The sequence below is a fragment of the Erythrolamprus reginae genome, chromosome 11, assembly GCF_031021105.1.
Source record: "Erythrolamprus reginae isolate rEryReg1 chromosome 11, rEryReg1.hap1, whole genome shotgun sequence".
In the NCBI taxonomy this organism is placed as follows: domain Eukaryota; kingdom Metazoa; phylum Chordata; class Lepidosauria; order Squamata; family Dipsadidae; genus Erythrolamprus; species Erythrolamprus reginae.
In genome coordinates, this window is record NC_091960.1 from 6,516,328 (window position 1) to 6,539,930 (window position 23,603).

Sequence of the window (23,603 nt, forward strand, 5' to 3'; positions counted from 1 at the left end):
CTGGAGACCTCACCTACAAAAAGATATTGACAAAATTGAAGGGGTCCAAAGACGTGCTACAAGAATGGTGGGAAGGTCTTAAGTATAAAACGTATCAGGAAAGACTTAATGAACTCAATCTGTATAGTCTGGAGGACAGAAGGGAAAGGGGGGGGACACGATCGAAACATTTAAATATATTAAAGGGTTAAATAAGGTCCAGGAGGGAAGTGTTTTTTAATAGGAAAGTGAACACAAGAACAAGGGGGACACAATCTGAAGTTAGTTGGGGGGAAAGATCAAAAGCAACATGAGAAAATATTATTTTACTGAAAGAGTAGTAGATCCTTGGAACAAACTTCCAGAAGACGTGGTAGATAAATCCACAGTAACAAAATTTTAAACATGCCTGGGATAAACATATATCCATCCTAAGATAAAAACACAGGAAATAGTATAAGGGCAGACTAGATGGACCATGAGGTCTTTTTCTGCCTTCAGTCTGCTATGTTTCTATGTTTCTATGTTTTAATGTCTATCTCAGCCTCCTCCTCTTTTTACATACATGAGTTCAATTCCATCCTAGATGCAATCAAAGAACCGCAGAATCTTTGCAAAAAAACAAGATTTTATTTTTTTTAAAAAAAAGCTAGAAAAGGTTGTATTAATGCACAGATACTTACAGTCAAAACCGTTCTGCATTACAGAGATCAAATTGGCAACAGTTACGTCTAAGTATTTCAAATCTACCCTCTACTGTTGTAGTGCTCAGGAGGTCAAATAAACAATCCTTAGGTTTTGAACATCCCTTGATTACTAAACCGATATCCAACGGACTGTCTGCAGAAGAGAATTTAAAAACGGAAGACAAAAAACTCAGCATTAAACAAAGTGAGGGTAAAAACCTATGAAGAACGGCTGCCGGAATTGGGTAGGTCTAGGGCGAAAGGGGATGGAAGAGTGAGGTTAGCTGGATGGAGTCACTGAAGCAGTAGGCATGAGCTTAAACGGGCTTTAGAGCAGTGGTTCTCAACCTTGGGGTCGGGACCCCTGTGGGGGGTCGAACGACCATTTCAAAGGGGTCGCCTAAATCCATGGGTTAGGAATGAAGGCTTCTATTCTGGCCCCCCTGGAACATATTTTTTTACAATCCGACCAATCAGGCGTTTACAGTGGGGGGCGTCCCTGCTACTCAGCCACAAGCTCTGTTGGGAGAATTGGCATTCGACTTATGGTTGGGGTTCACCACAACATGAGGAACTGTATTAAGGGGGTCCCGGCGTTAGAAAGGTTGAGAACCACTGCTTTAGAGGGAGGCCCTGGGGAACGCTGTCCCATGGGGTTGTGATGGGTCAGACATGACTTCAGATTAACTTATTTAACACATTTAACACATTTAAACACATTTAACACATTTAACACATTTAACACATTTAACACATTTAACACATTTAACACATTTAACACATTTAACACATTTAACACATTTAACACATTTGGTTCAAAGTACAAAAGTGGATAATGGATATGCTACAAATTTAAGTGGAGAACGGATATAATACAAATCCCTTCATGGCACCGGACCAGGGTATCTACGAGACCGCATTCTGCCGCACGAATCCCAGCGACCAGTTAGGTCCCCACAGAGTGGGCCTCCTCCGGGGTCCCCGTCAACTAAACAATGTCGTTTTGGCAGGGGCCCCAGGGGAAAAGCCTTCTCTGTGGCGGCCCCCGGCCCCTCTGGAACCAACTCCCCCCGGAAATTAGAATTGCCCCCACCCTCCTTGCCTTTCGTAAGCTCCTTAAAACCCACCTCTGCCGTCAGGCATGGGGGAACTGAGATATTCTTTCCCCCTAGGCCTTTACAATTTATGTATGGTATGTTTGTATGGATGGATGTTTGGTTTTTACAATAAGGGTTTTTTCAGTTGTTTTTACATGCTGTTTTTTTGTTTACTGTTGTTAGCCGCCCCGAGTCTATGGAGAGGGGCGGCATACAAATCCAATAAATAAAATAAATAAATAAATAAAATAAATTAAAATAAATAGAAGACCTGAAGCGTTTTCTTCTTGGAATTATAGATAACAAAATAGATAAAAATAAATATTATTAAATGGTACATATATTGACCGCAACTAGAATGGCGATAGCCCAATGCTCGAAGCAACCCAATCCACCAGAAGACTCACCAATACTTAAAAAAAAATTTGGGACTGTGCAGAGTCTGATGCTTTAACCCTTAAATTAAAAAATAAAGAAGACTCCGATTATTATAAAACATGTAATTCTTTTTATGATTGGTTTAAAAGGAGAAATAAAAGTTTAAATTAAAATACAATCACAATATTTCTTTTTCTTTTTTGATATAACAGATTAAATATGATATATATACAGTGCTTTGTTAAAATAAAATTTGTATGAAGTTAAATTAATCAATTAGGATTGTACAGAAGGCGGCTAAGAAAATGATAACAGCAAAAAGGACATTGATAGCCAAAAGGAATAACAGTGAATACCGATTGTTTCTTCACCAGAAAATAAATTGATGCTAGAAGAGATTGTTTATTTTTTCCTCCTCACAAGAGGATATAAACGATATATATTTTGTTACTTGTTTATTGTCATTGTTGTCATTGTTAATATTGTTCATTGTATTTAATCAATCAATTATTATAATTATTATTATTTTTTATTTGTTTTGTTTTGTTTTGGTTTGTATCTTTTTCTTTTTTCTTATGTTTGATAAATGTGTAGATGTACTGTATATATGTTTTTGGTTAAATTAAAAATTAAATTAAATTAAATTAAATTAAATTAAATTAAATTAAATTAAATTAAATTAAATTGAATTAAATTAAATTAAATTAAATTAAATTAGTTAAGTTAAGTTAAGTTAAACTAAACTAAACTAAACTAAACTAAACTAAACTAAACTAAACTAAACTAAACTAAACTAAACTAAACTAAACTAAACTAAACTAAACTAAACTAAACTAAACTAAACTAAACTAAACTAAACTAAACTAAACTAAACTAAACTAAACTAAACTAAATTAAATTAAATTAAATTAAATTAAATTAAATTAAATTAAATTAAATTAAATTAAATTAAATTAAATTAAATTAAATTAAATTAAATTAAATTAAATTAAATTAAATTAAATTAAATTAAATTAAATTTTAAATTGTGTAGTGACCAAAACTGGATGGAGTGTTCTAGATGGGGTCTAACTTCACAAATAATAAATCTAGTAAAAAGAAGGACTAGGGGTGACATGATAGCAGCTTTCCCTTTGTGAGGGTATCCCAAAGAATAGTGACTCAACTTACTTTCCAAAGCATCTGAACACAGGATAAGAAGCAAGGAGATAGAATGAAGGAGAAATTTCGGGACTATGAGAGCAATCAGTCAGTGGAACAGCTTGCCACCAGATGTTGTGGGTGCTCCAACACTGGAGGCTTTTAAGGAGAAACTGGACTGCCATTTGTCTGAAATGATATAGTGTCCCCTGCTTGAGCAGTGGGTTAGACTAGAAGACCTCTAAGGTCCCTTCTAACTCTAATGGTCTATGTTGCAATAAATGTATACAGTACATCTTATATCAAAAACGAGAAACATGTCCCCGTTCGTCCATGATGGTGCAGAAATCAAGTGATGGGCATGCTTGAGAACAAACTCCATTTCAACTTACTTATAGTAGAATTTAAAATTGTTGTAGAACAAAAATGTTTTCCTTTTTTTTTGCAGGTCACCACCCTCACAGTCCCTTCTTCACAGTCAGATCCAAAGCCGGCACATTGCTCACACCTTAGAGATGTCACTAAAGATAAAAGACATAGTCATGTCAATGATCAGCGTCAACTTTGTATATTTTGCTATCTTACCATTTATGTCCGAGATTCCTGTTATAATCTGGTCTGCAAGAACCTAATTTCTGAATGTCCTATGAATTCTGAGTAATTGTTGATATCAGGGCTGGCTCTTTATTCCTGGTAATGCAGGATTTGGGCACATTTTAGATATGTTTAGACATTTTATTGCTAATATCATTAAGTGAGTTGTACTTCTCATGATAGTTAATAACTATAACCATTAAGTGAATGACATGGTGGCTCAGCTGGTATTCCCCTATTGATGCTGCTGGTCAGCAAAGTCACAAATAATGATAATATGTCCCAGGACGTTGCAATGGATATAAACTCAGGCCAGCGGCCTAATGCCCAAATTTTGATATCCGGTTGTGGGTATACGGCAATTGTTGAAAGCATTTGGACCATTTGTAAGTCACCTTTTTTAGTGCTGTTGTAACTTCACATGGCCACTGAACAAAGGGACATAAGTCAAGAACGACCTGTAGTAGAACAATTTGCCAGAGGCTTCCTCATCCTGCCTGCCCTTCATCTCTTTCCTGAAGTCTCCTGAAATTTCTACGTCTCCGTTTTAAGGGAATTAAATTCCTCACCTGTTGACAAGATGGAACAGAAGACACAAAAGACAAGAATTCCAGCAGCCCTCATGTTGGTAGAAGTCAACTCCACTTCCTTTCCTGAAGCCACCAATTGGTCAGCGTTGCAACGGGGGAAATGTTTTTAAAGACCTCGCTGGAGGAGGTGGAACGCAAGATTTCAAATGATTGGCTGGCAGAGATGGTAATCCCAGGCATGGCAGAAGCCAAATTCCATTAGGAAAGATAGTGGCTTTCTTACAAAATATACCCAAAACAAACTAACCAAGGATTGGTATAGTCTGTACCCATTAACCAGATAAAAAAGGACATGGAGTAACATGGGGTCTGTTTTTGGATTTTGTGAAGCCTAGATCAAAACAGATGGAAAGAAAGGTCAACTTGGCAGTTGCTCTCTGGTGTGGCACTTCAAGATACAGTATAGTCCTCTGTCCACTGTAGTTAGATCTTTATATGGAACTTAACTTAGGATGCTCTCAGTATGTTGATAAATAAACACTCCCAAATGGAAGATACCTCTACCAAAGATGATATATGCCAAAAATGTAACAAAACCACCAAAGAGAAAGAAGAATGCAAAAAATGTGCCCAAATTATGTCCACAATACCTGCCTGGAAATAAACAAAAATATAGCCAATTTCTTACAAAAATCTCCTACATTTCTTCATTTCTGTCCATCGTGTCTTCCTATATTGAATAATCTAATTACCATGGCTGATCAATCCCAAACACTAGAAACAAGCATAACATCGCGAAAAGAATACATAGATTCCATGGAAGCCCGCATAGCGGCATGCGTAGAAGCATGCTTCACATCTTTGGATTAAAAAAATTGCAGCCCAGACAAATGTAAATTCAAATGCTGAAAATCATACTCTATGCCTGCATGAGATCAAGTTTAGCATTGATGGCGCCTGGGCCTAAAGAATGGAGCAAATGTTGGACAATTGGGACTAGTTATGCACTCTGTGGGTACATTGACAGTCAACTTAGATGTGCACTGACTCATCACTCGTGACTGGTGTCACTATAGGTATCTCCCATCTTGCATGATTGACCAGTTTTGTTTTATTTTTATTTTATTTATTTATTTTGTCCAATACACAATGAGGGTTTTAGTGGGTATATATCTATATACACATAGTAAAATACATGATGAAGGTTATAGAGGAGATACTCATAGTAAAATATATCTAAGAAAGAATAGAAAAGAAGGTATAGTAATAGAACATATCAATGAAAGAATAGAAGAAGAGATATAGGAATAGAAGAAAGGAATAGGAGATATAGGAGAGCAATAGGCCAGGAGACGGAAGGCACTCTAGTGCACTTGTACTTGCCCCTTACTGACCTCTTAGGAATCTGGAGAGGTCAACGGTAGATAATCTAAGGGTAAAGTGTTGGGGGTTTGGGGATGACACTACGGAGTCCGGTAATGAGTTCCACGCTTCGACAACTCGGTTACCGAAGTCATATTTTTTACAGTCAGGTTTGGAGCGGTTAATATTAAGTTTAAATCTGTTGTGTGCTCTTGTGTTGTTGTGGTTGAAGCTGAAGTAGTCGCCAACAAGCAGGACGTTGCAGCATATGAACTTGTGGGCAATACTTAGATCTTGTTTAAGGCGTCTTAGTTCTAGGCTTTCTAGGCCCTGGATTGAAAGTCTAGTCTCGTAGGGTATTCTGTTTCAAGTGGAGGAGTGAAGGGCTCTTCTGGTGAAGTATCTTTGGACATTTTCAAGGGTGTTAATGTCTGAGATGCCATATGGGTTCCAAACAGATGAGCTGTATTCGAGGATGGGTCTGGCAAAAGTTTTGTAAGCTCTGGTAAGTAGTGTGAGATTGCCAGAGCAGAAGCTACGCAGGATTAGGTTTACAACTCTTGAAGCCTTCTTGGCTATGTTGTTGCAGTGGGCTTTGGCACTTAAATCTTTTGTTATTAGTATACCGAGGTCTTTAACCGAGTGGGGGTTATCTGTGATAATTTGATTATTCAGTTCGTATTTGGAGTTCAGATTCTTCCTCCCAATGTGTAGGACAGAGCATTTGCTAGTTGAGATATGGAGTTGCCATGTGTTAGACCTCTCATTTTGAGACATTCAAGTGTTGGTTATGACCTATAAAGCCCTACATGGCATGGGACCAGATTACTTGGGGGACTGTCTTCTGTCGCACGAATCCCAACGTCTGGTTAGGTCCCACAGAGTTGGCTTTCTCCAGGTCCCATCAACTAGACAATGTCACTTGGTGGGTCCTAGGGGAAGAGCCTTGTCTGTGGGGGGCCCCGGGCCCCTGCAATCAGCTCCCCCTGGAGATTCATACTGCCCCAACCCTCCTTGCCTTTGATAAGAATTTGAAAACATATTTATGCCGTCAGACTCCAGCCTCTGGCCAGTAAATATGTAGGATGCTGTAGTGTGTTTCTGAATGTTTGACTTTTCAATATTTTGCTTTTAAAAAATATGTTAAATTAATAATTTTGTTAATTGGATTTAGAAGTGTTTTATATATTGTATTTTTATTGAAATGTTGTAAGCCGCCCCAAGTCCACGGAGAGGGGAGGCATATAAATCCAATTAATAAATAAATAATAAATAAATTATTGCTGTAGAGGTGGTCCTCAACTTACAACAATTCTTTTAGCGACCATTCAAAGTTACAATGGGGCTGAGAAAAGTGACTTATAGCTGGCACTCACTCCTGCAGCAAATCCCCACAATTTCTTGGTTAAAATAGGGACACTTGGCAACTGGATTGTACTGGTGGTCCTCGACTTACCTGGCTTCATTCAGTGACCGTTCAAAGATATCACGGCACTGAAAAAAGTGACTGATGACCATTTTGCACAATCACAACCTTTCCAGTATCCCCATGGTCCTGTGAGCAAAATTGGGATGCTTGGCAGCCGGTTCATGTTTATGACCCTTGAAGTGTCTCCATTAGATGGGGAAGCCACATTCACAACAACTAGGTCCCACAGAGTTGGCCTTCTCCGGGTCCCGTCGACTAAACAATGTTGTTTGGCAGGACCCAGGAGAAGAGCCTTCTCTGTGGTGGCCCCGACCCTCTGGAACCAGCTCCCCCCAGATATCAGAGTTGCCCCCACCCTCCTTGCCTTTTGCAAGCTCCTTAAAACCCACCTCTGTCGTCAGGCATGGGGGAATTGAAATTTTCCCTTCCCCCTAGGCTTATAGAATTTATATATGGTATGTTTGTATGTATGATTGGTTCTTTAAATTGGGTTTTTTAAGATTATTTTTAATATTAGATTTGTTTACATTGTCTTTTTTATTGTTGTTAGCCACCCCGAGTCTTTGGAGAGGGGCGGCATACAAATCTAATAAATACAAATACAAAACTATATTACAAACTTAACAAACTCGACAATTCATTGACCAATTGTAGCAAGGTCAGTTGTAATTTGGGGCAAAATTCCCTTAACCTGCAAGCTACGTTTTGGCAGTTTGAATCTCACCAGGTTCAAATTCGACTTAGACTTCCATCCTTCCTGGAGTCCTTTGGGAATGGGGCGGCAAATTAATTGAGCCGAGGGGGGGGGGGTAGAGTGCACTACTGCAGGCCACTAAAGCTGACTGCTAGATCTGCAGGTCAGCGGTTCAAATCTCATCACCGGCTCAAGGTTGACTCAGCCTTCCATCCATCCGAGGTGGGTCAAATGAGAGTCCGGATTTGTGGGGGCAATAGGCTGGCTCTGTTAAAAAGGGCTATAGTTAACATGTCGTAAGCTGCCCTGAGTCTAAGAAGAAGGGCAGCATAAAAAAACCCGAATGAATGAATGAATGAATGAATGAATGAATGAATGAATGAATGAATGAATGAATATTGATTGCATGGTTATGAGGATACTGTAAAAGGCCATAAGGCAAACGAATTAGTAGAAACATAGAAACATAGAAGACTGACGGCAGAAAAAGACCTCATGGTCCATCTAGTCTGCCCTTATACTATTTCCTGTATTTTATCTTACAATGGATCTATGTTTATCCCAAGCATGTTTAAATTCAGTGACTGTGGATTTACCAACCACGTCTGCTGGAAGTTTGTTCCAAGGATCTACCACTCTTTCAGTGAAATAATATTTTCTCATGTTGCTTTTGATCTTTCCCTCAACTAACTTCAGATTGCGTCCCCTTTTTCTTGTGTTCACTTTCCTATTAAAAACACTTCCCTCCTGAACCTAATTTAACCCTTTAACATATTTAAAGGGTTAAATAAGGTTCAGGAGGGAAGTGTTCTATAAACTTCAGGCAGAAGGATATTATAGAATTTAGTGAGAAAGATTCCAAGTGAAAATGCATAAAGCGATACAGTAATTACAATTTCTTAGGTATTGAAGGAGGAACCAAAGGAGGTTTGGTTTCTTAGGTATTGAAGGAGGCAAATCGTGTCAGACTAATCTCATTGAGTTCTTTGACTATGTCACAAAGGTGTTGGATCAAGGTGGTGCCGTGGATATTGCCTATCTGGACTTCAGCAAAGCCTTTGATACGGTTCCACATAAAGAGCTGATAGATAAATTAGTGAAGATTGGACTTAATCCCTGGATAGTTCAGTGGATTTCAAGCTGGCTGAAGCATAGACATCAGAGAGTTATTGTTAATGGCGAGTATTCTGAGCAGAGACAGGTTACAAGCGGTGTGCCACAAGGGTCTGTTCTGGGTCCTCTTCTTTTTAATATGTTTGTGAGTGACATAGGGGAAGGTTTGGTAGGGAAGGTTTGCCTATTTGCTGATGACTCTAAAGTGTGCAATAGGGTTGATATTCCTGGAGGGGTCTGTAATATGGTAAATGATTTAGCGTTACAAGATAAATGGTCAAAGCAATGGAAACTGCAGTTTAATGTTTCCAAATGTAAAATAATGCACTTGGGGAAAAGGAATCCTAAATCTGAGTATTGCATTGGCAGTTCTGTGTTAGCAAAAACTTCAGAAGAGAAGGATTTAGGGGTAGTGATTTCTGACAGTCTCAAAATGAGTGAGCAGTGTGGTCGGGCGGTAGGAAAGGCAAGTAGGATGCTTGGCTGCATAGCTAGAGGTATAACAAGCAGGAAGAGGGAGATTGTGATCCCCTTATATAGAGCGCTGGTGAGACCACATTTGGAGTACTGTGTTCAGTTCTGGAGACCTCACCTACAAAAAGATATTGACAAAATTGAACGGGTCCAAAGACGGGCTACAAGAATGGTGGAAGGTCTTAAGTATAAAACGTATCAGGAAAGACTGAATGAACTCAATCTGTATAGTCTGGAAGACAGAAGGAAAAGGGGGGACATGATCGAAACATTTAAATATGTTAAAGGGTTAAATAGGGTTCAGGAGGGAAGTGTTTTTAACAGGAAAGTGAACACAAGAACAAGGGGACACAATCTGAAGTTAGTTGGGGGAAAGATCAAAGGCAACTTGAGAAAATATTATTTTACTGAAAGAGTAGTAGATCCTTGGAACAAACTTCCAGCAGACGTGGTTGGGAAATCCACAGTAACTGAATTTAAACATGCCTGGGATAAACATATATCCATTGCAAGATAAAATACAGGAAATAGTAAAAGGGCAGACTAGATGGACCATGAGGTCTTTTTCTGCCGTCAGTCTTCTATGTTTCTATGTTTCTATGAACCAAAAAGATCCATTTTAGTCAGAACACCTTTATTTATACAAAGTCTAAGGAAAAATGTTACTGAACGCAGATTCCTTTGTTACAATAATTTATTTTTATGATGATTCTGTGGACTTTGAAGATACAAAACACATATTTTATTGAGTTGTGGTCTCAAAACATGATAGCTCAACATTTTTGCCCCAAATTTCCAGTTTCCCACTACTGAGTCAGGTAAGAATCGCAAGCAATCTGCTATTCCAATTTCTACTTATCTCACTATTAAATCTCCAACTTTCTCCTTTTGTACCAAATTTCCAATCATTGCAAAAAGGGGTTGGCTCTTCCCAGCTAACACTGATCATCATCACCATAAGTTGCATTTCTGCATTCCACATAGTTGACTCTGTACGCAATTATCTGATGGGCTCCCAAAGAAGGTCCTATAGGATGGTAACATGCCAGCTTTGTCGCGCATCCTTGGTATGTGTAGTTTCCATTGAAATTTACTGGGGATAAGAGAAAGGTGCATGTGAGATTCTATAGCATGGATAGTATAAAGAAATGCAGATTGTTTCTTTTTTATTTCTACTGTTCTGGCCTGGATATTCTTGTGGCCTTTATGGGATGATAAAGCTCTTTGGAAAAACCTGTATTAACTGATAAACTTTCTCCAAATAGATCATTTTGCTTTATTCCTGCTACCGCACGAATCCCGGTGACCGATAAGGTCCCACAGAGTTGGCCTTCTCCGGGTCCTGTCGACTAAACAATGTCATTTGGCGGGCCCCAGGGGAAGAGCCTTCTCTGTGGTGGCCCCGGCCCTCTGGAACCAACTCCCCCCGGAGATTAGAATTGCCCCCACCCTCCCTGTCTTTCGTAAACTACTCAAGACTCATTTATACTGCCAGGCATGGGGGAGTTGAGATATTCCTTCCCCCTAGGCCATTACAAGTTATGCATGGTATGTTTGTGTGTATGTTTGGTTTTTATAAATAAGGGTTTTTAGCTGTTTTATTATTGGATTGTCACATGCTGTTTTTATCATTGTTGTTAGCCGCCCCGAGTCTATGGAGAGGGGCGGCATACAAATCCAATAAATTATTATTAATTATTATTATTTTATTAAATTGAGGGAGGGTGGGAAGGAAGGAAGGAAAGAAGGAAGGAAGGAGGGGAGGAAAGAAGGAACGAAGGAAAGAAGGAAGGAAGGAGGGGAGGAAAGAAGGAAGGAAAGAAGGAAGGAGGGGAGGAAGGAAGGAAGGATGGAAGGAAGGAAGGGAGGAAGGAAGGAAAGAAGGAAGGAAAGAAGGAAGGAGGGAAGGAAGGAAGGAAAGAAGGAAGGAAGGAAGGAAAGAAGGAAGGAAAGAAGGAAGGAAGGAAGGAAGGAAATGTCTACTCACAAGCCAGTAAGCCACCACTATAGGTAATACATTGGTCCTGTTTACCAACACATCTTACAGTTTCATTGGGTTCACAATAATCCGCATCTGCTGCAAAGCAGGCTGGGCATCGTAACCCATTTGGTTGAAACGTATCATAATGTTCCACTGGAGGAAGAAAATATATCAATAAGCAAAGTTCCATGATAACCACTAACCCTTTTAATGTCTATCACAGCCTCCTCCAAGTTGACATTCTTTTTACATACTTGAGTTTTACATAGCGAAGAATCTTTGCAAAAAACAAGATTTTTTTTTTTTTAAAGAAAAAAGCTAGAAAAGGTTGTATTAAGGCACAGATACTTACAATTAGCTAGTCCTACAATCCTGCCACAATTACGTCTTGCTCTTTCGTATCTACCACCCACTGTTGTGGTGCTGAAGAGGCCCTGAATACAGTCAGCCAGTTTTAAGCATCCCTTGATTGTTAAGCCGAAATTCAAAGGTTTGGCTGCAGAAAAGGATTTAAAAACGGAAGACGAAAACTCAGCATTAAACAAAGGGAGGGTAAAACCTATGAAGAACGGCTGCAGGAATTGGGCATGTCCAGTCTAGGGCGAAAGGGGCTGAAAGAATGAGGTGGCTGGATGGAATCACTGAAGCAGTAGGCATGAGCTTAAATGGGCTTTAGAGGGAGGCCTGGGGAGCACTGTCCATGGGTGTTCTGTTGGGCTCTCTGGTAGAATCCTCCCAAAAATTCACAGGTACAAATTTCAGACACACACACGTTTGAAAATTCAAAACAATGTTCTTTAGAATGAAAAGTCACTTAAACCAAGCCCTCTTTTGGGATAGCAAAGAGCAGAAGTATCCAAACAAACTGGTAATTTATACAAGTCCCTTATCAGTTCTGTGATACTTAGCTTGCAGCTGTGAGGTAATTCACAGTCCTTCTTCTTTCACAAAGTGAAACACACTTTGCTCTGGTTTAGTTTCAAAGCAGGGAAAAATCAGCACACAAAAGGTCAAAGTCAGTAAAGCAGTCACGAAACACAACGATCAGATAATCCTCCACAATGGCCAAATCCACAGGCTGCTCTTTATAGCAGCCTCACTAATGACCACAGCCCCACCCAACCACAAGTGGCCTCATTTTTTTTGATAATAATCTCTCAGTTGTTTTTGCCTATGCATCACTCTCCGCATGCGTGGCTGTATCATTAACTCTTGTTCTGAATCCAAGGAGGAGAGAGATCATTGATCTCCTTCTGACCTGTCTGCCTAAAATAGGATAGCAAAAATGTTTCCCAAAACCTCTCCATTATGTTGGAAATGCAAGAAGGAAATAGGGTCCTATTACCATCAATGGTGGACGTGCAGCAAAGCTAGACTCTATTGGAAAATGATAGAAAAAATAATAAAAGGAATAGTAATGCAAGATATAGAAATAACCCCGGAATTTTATTTATTAGGAATTACTAACCAGACCTATAAGAAAGAAATTTTATATTTAGTTATACATATTTTAACTGCGGCTAGGATAATATATGCACAAAATTGGAAAGGGGAGAATATCCCCAAAGAGGAAGAAGTTATTACAAAAATATTAGATTGCACTGAAATGGATATGGTGACAAGACGCTTAAATGATCAAGAAGATACGGAATTTTATGATACATGGAACAAAGTTTATATATGGATAAATAAGAAGAAACAATAGAAGGTTAATGAAAACAATTAAATAAATGAGTGAATTGTTTCGGCAAAGATAAGATTTATGTGTTACAATAGAATTAGTTAGAATATGTTTGTTTTAGAAATACTGTATATTAGAATTAGTTTACATATGAAGAATTATAATGAGAAGTTTAACAATTTATTTCTTAACATTTATAATAATGAACTGTATTTAAATGTGTATTCTTTTTTCTGTATTCAAATCTATACTTTTGAGATAAGCGGGGAAATACAACCCCAATTTTGTGTTAAATGTATGTGTGTCTGTTCGTCTATTTTATGAAAATTTAATAAAAATATTAAAAAAAATAAAACCTCTTGTTCCGAATGCAAGAAGGAGCTAGATAATTGATCTCCTTCTGAGCTGTCTGCCACACTCTCCTCCTCCCTGTCACTCATGTCTTCTTGGTCAGAGGAGCCTTCATCATCAGATTCCACCAGGGGCAATACAGGCCTGCAGCATGTGGATGTCTCCCCCACACCCACAGTCTTTGGGGCAAGAGCTGGGCCAGAGCTAACCACAACAATGGGGTTGTGATTAGTGTTGGGTGAACCGAACCCGCACAATTCGGGTCCGTACCGAATTTTGTGATGTTTGGCATGCTGGACCCGAACCTGAATTTTTTAAAAAATTCGTGCTTTGATTTGGCATTTGTGCTGAACACCGCGAAAGCCACTGCCCGGCTGTCCTCTGCTGAGAAGAGGAGGAGGAGCAGGGGGTTGGTGGTGGTGGAGGAAGGCGAACACCGGGGAGCTGTCGGCCGGTCGGGAGGATGGGAGGGAGGCACAAAAGGAGCTGGGGAATACCATGAAGAGATTCCGGGGGCGGAGCTTTGACATCATGTATACAGGCAGGTTGCTAAGGACGCCTAGGTGATCACTTCCTGGATTCCATGGAATCCAGGAAGTGATCACCTTGGTGTCCTTAGCAACCTGCCGGTATACATGATGTCAAAGCTCCGCCCCTGGAATCTCTTCGTGGGAGGGATTCCCCAGCTCCTTGAAAGGGAGGTCTTTTCATGCAAATATATATATATATATATATTTACAAAAAAGGACGCCGCAGCAGTGCTGCAAGCAAAGGGAGGTGCTTTCACGTAAAAATATTTTTTATTATTTTTACGTGAAAAGACCTCGCTTTGCTTGCGGCGCCGCTGCGGCGTCCTTTTTTGTAAAAATAAAAATAAATAAAAATTCAAAATCTGTTAAAATAAGAAACGATGGGATTCTGGGGGCGGAGCTTTGGTGCCACGGACTATTTGGGTTTGGGTTCGGGTTCGGCCGAACTTTGTGTGAAGTTTGTCCAAACTTGCCGAACCTGAACACCGTTGGGTTCGCCCATCACTAGTTAAATATGTTAATCTGAAGTCATGTCTGACCCATCACTAGTTGTGATGGGTCAGACATGACTTCAGATTAACACATTTAACACATTTAACTAATTTAACAGATTAACAGACTTGGAAGGGACCTTGCAGGCCATCTAGTCCAACCCCCTACTGAAGCAGGAGATCACACACCATTTCTGACAATTGCAAGTCCAATCTCTTCTTGAAAGTCTGAGTGATGAAGTTCCCACAACAACCGAGGGCAAGCTGTTAAAAATATAGCTCGCTTTCTGTCGTCTTCCGCGTCCTGCAGGTTACTTGCTTGTAAGAAAATTCGAAATTTGGACATGTACGATGTCCAGGATTCTGTGTCCTGATTGAAGAAAGGCGGTGGTGGAGCCATGGTTGCTTAGCGGGAGTTCGACCTCCTTGTCGCCACTGTTAAATGACTGCACCGGAGACTTCTGTTCATTCAAAAGCATTATTTATTCACAGGATATAACAATCAACCGTTCCTCTCAATAGCAACTCCCAACAAGGGCAACGGCTAATCCGTTGCCCTATTTATAACTTTTCTTAAGCGCGGGCTTTTTACTGACAACCGTTTGTTTTTGGCGGCAACCTAAACTTAGCCGCGTCTTAACCAATCAGTGATTTTCTGTATTTCTTTAAATGAACACAACAGTTCTTACCGTCAGAAAGTTCCTCCTTATTTCTAGGTTGAATCTCTCCGTTATTCCTTGTCTGTCCTCCGGGTGCTTTGGAGAATAGCTTGACCCCCTCCTCTTTGTGACAACCCCTGGTCCTTCTCTTTGCTTGATGCTCCATGCCCAGTTCCTGTAACCACTCTTCATATGTTTTATTCTCCAGTCCCCTAATCCTGGGGCACACCACCAACCAAAATGACACAAAATGACACCTTAAGACACTCTCCTCTTTTTCCATCCCTGTCTCCTCCCCACCCTTGTGTGTCTCTGTGTGTGTGTATACACACTCTTGAACCATTTCCAAAAACAGGTTAGGGCTGGGGGTTTTCTCTCTCTTATTCTTTGGGTGCTTTTTATCATATGCTTTAAATCAAGAGTCACTTCTCTCTCTCTTGTTTCTCTCTCTTTCCTCTCATTCTGTCTCATTTTCTCATTTCTCTTTTTTCCTCCCCTTTTTGCTCATTTCTCTCTCTCCCTTCCTCTCCTTTTCTCTTTCTCTCTTGCTTTCTTTCTCTCTTGCTTTCTCTCTCTTTCTCTTTTCTTTCTCTCTTGCTTTCTCTCTCACTCTCTCTCTCTTGCTTTCTTTCTCTCTTTCTCTTGCTTTTTTTCTCTCTCTCTTGCTTTCTCTCGCTTTCTCTCTTCTTTCTCTCTTGCTTTCTCTCTCTTTCTCTTTTCTTTCTCTCTTGCTTTCTCTCTCACTCTCTCTCTCTTGCTTTCTCTCTCTCTCCCTTCCTCTCCTTTTCTCTCTCTCTCTCTCTTGCTTTCTTTCTCTCTCTCTTGCTTTCTCTCTCTTTCTCTTTTCTTTCTCTCTTGCTTTCTCTCTCTCTCTCTTTCTTTCTTTCTCTCTCTCTCTCACTATCACTCTCAGCAAAAAGTTGCGAGACCAGAACCTGAGCTTCCTTCTTCGCGGCACACCTGACCATGTCTCGCGGCACACTAGTGTGCCACAGCACACTGGTTGAAAAACACTGCCCTAATCAACCTGGTTGCCTTCCTCTGCACTTTTTCTAGAATCTCAACATCTTTTTTTTTAATAGTGGGGTGACCAAAACTGGATGTAGCATTCTAGGTGGGGGTCTAACTTCACAAATAATAAATCTAATAAAAAGAAGGACTAGGGGTGACATGATAGCAGCGTTCCCATTGTGAGACTATCCCAAAGAAGAGCGAGTCAACTTACTTTCCAAAGCATCGGAAGACAGGATAAGAAGCAAGGAGATAGAATGAAGGAGAAATTTCCTGAAAATAAGAACAATCAGTGGAACAACTTGACTCTAAACCTACATCTTTCAAATAACATTGGACTTCTCCTACTGTCCCTCCAAGAGAAGTCATTGAAAGAAAGTCCCCAATTCAATCATGTTTTAGAACAACCTACAGGCTAAATGTTAGCATTTTACTGTTGATTGACAATGAACTAAGTGTCCCTGGATGAACCTCCAAGAGAAGTCATTGAAGAAAAGTCCCCAACTCAATCATGTCTTAGGACAACCTAGATGCTAAATGTTAGCATTTTACTGTTGATTGGCAGTGAAATGAGTGACATGAGGAAGATTTTTAAGAAGATATCAAACAGCCATTTGTCTGAAATGGTATAGTGTCTCCTGCTTCAGCATTGGGTTAGACTAGAAGACCTCCAAGGTCCCTTCTAACGCTAATGATCTATGTTGCAATAAGTGTATATAGTACATATTATATAAAAAACGAGACACATGTCCCCGTTCTTCCTTGATGGTGCAGAAATCAAGTGATGGACATGCTTGAGAACAAACTCCGTTTCAACTTACTTATAGTAGAAGTAAAAAGTGTGCTAGAACAAATATCTCCAAATGGGTCGCATTCCGCCTTCTTTGCCTCTGTTTCGTCACAGTCAGTTCCAAAGCCAACACAGTCCTGACACGACAGAGATGTCCCTACAGATAAAAGACATAGTCATGTCAATGATCAGCATCAACATTGTATATTTTGATATCTTAGCATTTATGTCCGAGATTCCTGTTATAATCTGGTTTGCTAAGCATGTCTCTCCTATTGTTTTCTCCTGCCGTGTACCTGTGGAAGGGTGGGAGATGAGATCACCATGTGGAAATGGAAGAGAAGTTGAGATCAAGGGAGAGGTTCATTATCTCAGACCTCTAACATTTTCATATGAAACCTGGATCTTCCCATCTTTTGGTCTTTATGCCATAGACCAGATTTTAAAGAAGCCATTTGGATGCTGACTAAGACCATTTGTCTGCAAGAACCTAATTTCTGAATGTCTATGAAATCTGAATAATTGTTGATATCAGGGCTGGCTCTTTATTCCTGGTAATGCAGGATTTGGGCACATTTTAGATACGTTTAGACATTTTATTGCTAATATTGTTAAGTGATTTGTACTTCTCACGGTAGTTAATAACTTCATGGCATCGGACCAGAATATCTCCGGGACCGCCTTCTGCCGCACGAATCCCAGCGACCAGTTAGGTCCCACAGAGTTGGCATTCTCTTGGTCCCGTTGACTAAACAATGTTGTTTGGCGGGACCCAGAGGAAGAGCCTTCTCTGTGGTGGCCCCAACCCTCACCCCAGAGATCAGAATTGCCCCCACCCTCCTCGCCTTTCGTAAGCTCCTTAAAACCCACCTCTGTCGTCAGGCATGGGGGGACTGAGATATTCCCTTCCCCCTAGGCCTATACAATTTATGCATGGTATGTTTGTTTGTATGTTTGTTTTTTAAATTAGGGAGGGTCTTTTAAATTATTTAAATGTTAGATTTGTTACATGTTGTTTTACTATTGTTGTTAGCCACCCCGAGTCTACAGAGTGGGGCGGCATACAAATCTAATAAATAAATAAATAAAATAAATAAATAACTATAGCTATTAAGTGAATGACATGGTTGCTCAGCTGGTATTCTCCTATTGATGCTGCTGGTCAACAAAGTCACAAATAATGATCATATGTCCCAGGATGCTGCAATGGATATAAAGTCATGCCAGCTCCATAATGCCCAAATTTTATTACCTGGTTGTGGGTATACGGCAATTGTTGAAGGCATTCGGACCATTTGTAAGTCACCTTTTTCAGTGCCGTTGTAACTTCACATGGCCATTGAACAAATAGACATATGTCAAGAATGACCTGTAGTAGAACAATTTACCAGTGGCTTCTTCATCCTGCCTGCCTTCCATCCTGAGGTTTCTATATCTCGGTTTTAAGGGAATTAAATTCTTTACCTGTTGACAAGATGGAGGAGAAGACACAAAACACAAGAATTCCAGCAGTTCTCATTTTGGTAGAAGTCAACTCCGCTTCCTTTCCTGAAGGCACCAATTGGTCAGCGTTGCAATGGGGGAAATGTTTTTAAAGACCTCGCTGGAGGAGGTGGAACGCAAGATTCCAAATGATTGGCTGCCAGAGATGGTTCTCTCAGGCGTGGCAGAAGCTAAATTCCATTAGGAAAGATAGTGGCTTTGTTAGAAAATATACCCGAAACAAACTAACCAACGACTGGTATAGTCTGTACCCATTAACCAAATAAAAAAGGAGTTGGAGGAACATGGGGTCTGTTTTGAGACTTTGTGAAGCCTAGATCAAACAGATGGAAAGAAAGGTCAACTTTGTGGTTGCTCTCTTGCTTGGCACTTCAAGATATAATACTCTGCCCACTGTAGTTGGAACTTAACTTAGGATTTGATGCCCTCAGTATGTTGATAAATAAACACTCCCAACTGGAAGATACCTCCACCAAAGTTGATATATGCTACAAATGTAAGAAAACCACCAAAGAGAAAGAAGAATGCAAAAAATACCCCATGTGCCCAAATTATGTCCACAATTCCTGCCTCGAAATAAACAAAAATATAGCCAATTTCTTACAAAAATCTCCATCATGTCTACTTTTACTGAATAATCTAATTACCATGGCTGATCAATTCCAAAGGCTAGAAAGAAGCATAACATCACAAAAAAGAATACATAGGTTCCATGGAAGCATGCATAGCGGCATGCGTAGAAGCATGCGTCACATCTTTGGATAAAAAAATTACAGCCCAGACAAATGGAAATTCAGATGCTCAAAATCATACTCTATGCCTGCGTGAGATCAAGTTTAGCAGTGATGGCGCCTGGCCTAAAGAATGGAGCACATGTTGGACAATTGGGACTAGTTATACACTCTGTGGAAGGGCCTTATTTAGGGTACATTTGCAGTTGGCTTAGATGTACACTGACTCCCTTGTGATTGGTGTCAGTGTAGGCATCTCGACCAGTTCTAATACCCCCTGGTTTATTAGCTTGTCCAATTCACGGTCGATTTTGGGTTTTAACGTGAACTGACCAAATCCTGAGACATTTCCCCTTTCCTATGCTGTTTTATGAATGGTATGATGTATGTATGTTTTTTATATAATGAGTCTTTTTAGGCTTTTAATATAAAGTTGCTAATTTAGACTTTTGTTATTATATATTGTTTTTGTCAATGCTGTGAGCCGCCCCGAGTCTACGGAGAGGGGCGGCGTACAAATCAAATCAAATCAAATTTTATTTATTTTTATTTTTATTTTTATTTATTTATTTGTTTAGTTATTTATTTATTATTATTTTTGTCCAATACACAATGAGGGTTTTAGTGGGTATATATCTATATACACATAGTAAAATACATGATGAAGGTTATAGAGGAGATACTCATAGTAAAATATATCTAAGAAAGAATAGAAAAGAAGATAAAGTAATAGAACATATCAATGAAAGAATAGAAGAAGAGATATAGGAATCGAAGAAAGGTATAGGAGATATAAGAGAGCAATAGGACAGGGGACGGAAGGCACTCTAGTGCACTTGTACTCGCCCCTTAATGACCTCTTAGGAATCTGGATAGGTCAACCGTAGATAATCTAAGGGTAAAGTGTTGGGGGTTTGGGGATGACACTACGGAGTCCGGTAATGAGTTCCATGCTTCAACAACTCAGTTACTGAAGTCATATTTTTTACAGTCAAGTTTTGAGCAGTTAATATTAAGTTTAAATCTGTTGTGTGCTCTTGTGTTGTTGTGGTTGAAGCTGAAGTAGTCGCCGACAGGCAGGACGTTGCAGCATATGATCTTGTGGGCAATACTTAGATCTTGTTTAAGATGTCAAATCAAATCAAATCAAATCAAATCAAAATATAATATAAATTCTATATTAAACATTATATAAATAATATATATATATAAATTCTATAGAGAAAAAAATATTGGATTCCAATTCCTTTATGTCAGAAAAAAATAAAATCCCCATTCCCTCATATGACTCTTTGTCCCGGTAAAAGGGTAGAGGATTATGGTGAAATCCCACCATGTAGTTTGGTATATTCACTTGCAAATAACCTTAAAAACCTTTAATAAACAGTATATGTTTACCCTAAGGCAGCATGATAGATGGAGAGTGAGGGGGAGTTAGAGGGAGAATAAGAGGACAAGTTGACCTGATAAGGCAAATAATAAGTAATTAATTACCCTGGTTATCTGACAATGCCGGAAGATACCGAAAAGACCATAGGAGGAAGAGCCAACAGATGTTGTGGATGTAAGTCCCTGGATTGAGTGTGTTACTGTTTAGGGCAGGGGTGGGCAATTAATTTTGCCATGGGGCCACATGAGAAATTGGGATGGTTTTAGTGGGCCGTATTAATATAATTAACTCACTTCCACCCAATACTGTATACTGTATTAATGACGAGGTGCCACTTGGGAAATATCCAAAGTGTAATTTATTTATTTATTCATTTCTCCAATATACAAATACATAGGAAGAAAAATAGACATGTGATAATATAAAAGAGGGTGAAAGTGAACTTAGAGGAGAGGATATATGAATGGAAGAGAATATATAAGATAGGTGAAGGAAAGGAAAGACAACTGGACAGGGGACGAAAGGCACACCAGTGCACTTATTTATGCCCCTTACTGGCCTCTTAGGAACCTGGAGAGGTCAATCGTGGAGAGTCTAAGGGAGAAGTGTTGGGGGTTAGGGGTTGACGCAATTGAGTCCGGTAATGAGTTCCACGCTTCAATAACTCGATTGTTGAAATCATATTTTTTACAGTCAAGTTTGCTTCTGCCATGCCTGATATTAGATTTGTTATATGTTGTTTTATTATTGTTGTTAGCCGCACCGAGTCTAGGGAGAGGGGCGGCATACAAATCTAATAAATAAATAAATAACTATAGCCATTAAGTGAATGACATGGTTGCTCAGCTGGTATTCCCCTATTGATGCTTCTGGTCAGCAAAGTCACAAATAATGATCATATGTCCCAGGATGCTGCAATGGATATAAAGTCATTCTAGCTGCATAATGCCCAAAATTTGATATCTCGTTGTGGGAATACTGCGTTCGGACCATTTGTAAGTCATTTCATTTCATTTCATTTCATTTATTAGATTTGTATGCCGCCCCTCTCCGTAGACTCGGGATGGCTCACAGCAATAATAAAACAATGTATAATAACAAATCTAATATTTAAAAATATCTTAAAAACCCTTATTTAAAAACAAGACATACACACAAACATACCATACATAAATTATATAGGCCTGGGGGAGATATCTCAATTCCCCCATGCCTGGCGGTAGAGGTGGGTTTTAAGGAGGTTACAAAAGGCAAGGAGGGTGGATGCAATCCTAATCTCCGGGGGGAGCTGGTTCCAGAGGGTCGGGCCCACCACAGAGAAGGCTCTTCCCCTGGGTCCCGCCAGATGACATTGTTTAGTCGATGGGACCCAGAGAAGGCCAACTCTATGGGACCTAACCAGTTGCTGGGATTCGTGCAGCAGAAGGCGGTCCCAGAGATAAAGTCACCTTTTTCAGTGCTGTTATAACTTCATAGAAACATAGAAACATAGAAGTCTGACGGCAGAAAAAGACCTCATGGTCCATTTAGTCTGCCCTTATACTATTTTCTGTATTTTTATCTTAGGATGGATACATGTTTATCCCAGGCATGTTTCAATTCAGTTACTGTGGATTTATCTACCACGTCTGCTGGAAGTTTGTTCCAAGGATCTACTACTCCTAGAGTAAAATAATATTTTCTCATGTTGCTTTTGATCTTTCCCCCAACTAACTTCAAATTGTGTCCCCTTGTTCTTGTGTTCACTTTCCTATTAAAAACACTTCCCTCCTGGACCTTATTTAACCCTTTGACATATCCCTCCAAACTATACAGATTGAGTTCATTAAGTCTTTCCTGATACGTTTTATGCTTAAGACCTTCCACCATTCTTGTAGCCCGTCTTTCGACCCGTTCAATTTTGTCAATATCTTTTTGTAGGTGAGGTCTCCAGAACTGGACACAGTATTCCAAATGTGGTCTCACCAGCGCTCTATATAAGGAGATCACAATCTCCCTCTTCCTGCTTGCTATACCTCTAGCTATGCAGCCAAGCATCCTACTTGCTTTCCCTACCTCCTGACTGCACTGTTCACTCATTTTGAGACTGTCAGAAATCACATGGCCACTGAACAAATAGACATATGTCAAGAATGACCTGTAGTAGAACAATTTACCAAAGGCTTCCTCATCCTGCCTTCCTTCCATCCTGAAGTTTCTATATTTCCGTTTTAAGGGAATTAATTTCTTTACCTGTTGACAAGATGGAGGAGAAGACACAAAAGACAAGAATTCCAGCAGCCTTCATGTTGGTAGAAGTCCACTCCGCTTCCTTTCCTGAAGCCACCAATTGGTCAGCTTTGCAACTGGGGAAATGTTTTTGAAGACCTCGCTGGAGGAGGTGGAACTCAAGATTCCAAATGATTGGCTAGCAGAGATCTCAGGCATGGCAGAAGCCAAATTCTGTTAGGAAAGATAGTGGCTTTCTTGGAAAATATACCCAAAACAAACTAACCAAGGATTGGTATAGCCTGTAATCAAATAAAAAAGTGGATTTTGTTGGGACATGATGAATTCCGAAGCCTAGAAACAAGCATAGCATCACAAAAAGAATACATAGATTCCATGGAAGCCCACATAGCGGCACGCGTAGAAGCATGCTTCACATCTTTGGATAAAAAAATTACAGCCCAGACAAATGGAAATTCAAATGCTCAAAATTATACTCTATGCCTGCGTGAGATCACGTATGGAGCAAATGTTGGACAATTGGGACTAGTTATGCACTCTGTGGAACGGCCTTATTTAGGGTACATTTACAGTTAGCTTACATGTGCACTCACTCGTCACTCGTGACAGGTGTCAGTATAGGGATCTCCCATCTCCCATGATCGACCAGTTCTAATACTCCTTGGCTGATTATCTTGTCGATTTTGGGTTTTAACGTGAACTTACCAAATCCTGAGACTTTTACTCTTGCCTATGCTGTTTTATGTATGGTATGCTGTATGTATGCTTTTTATATAATGG

General features: G+C 39.7%; 1 protein-coding gene across 1 annotated transcript; it reads right to left on the reverse strand.

The window, feature by feature from the left end:
* Positions 1-10,159: 10,159 nt before the first annotated feature.
* On the reverse strand, positions 10,160-22,895 carry LOC139174539 (phospholipase A2 inhibitor and Ly6/PLAUR domain-containing protein-like). The gene is made up of 5 exons (XM_070764984.1): positions 22,827-22,895; positions 17,002-17,127; positions 11,810-11,953; positions 11,464-11,610; positions 10,160-10,569 (listed from the first exon to the last, which is right to left on the reverse strand). Exons 1-5 carry the CDS (start codon positions 22,879-22,881, stop codon positions 10,412-10,414), a joined length of 630 nt encoding a protein of 209 aa, XP_070621085.1. The 5' UTR covers positions 22,882-22,895; the 3' UTR covers positions 10,160-10,411.
* Between the last annotated feature and the right edge of the window lie 708 nt (positions 22,896-23,603).

Bases quoted from the DNA above. Each gene is read 5' to 3' on its own strand.
- LOC139174539 (XM_070764984.1), bottom strand. From the start codon at position 22,881: ATGAAGGCTGCTGGAATTCTTGTCTTTTGTGTCTTCTCCTCCATCTTG. The intron at 11,954-17,001 runs GTAAGTTGAAAC...CCTTTTCTGCAG, and splicing joins ACTTTTTACTTCTACTATAA to CCAAACCTTTGAATTTCGGC. The intron at 11,611-11,809 runs GTAAGTATCTGT...TTCTTCCTCCAG, and splicing joins GATTGTAGGACTAGCTAATT to TGGAACATTATGATACGTTT.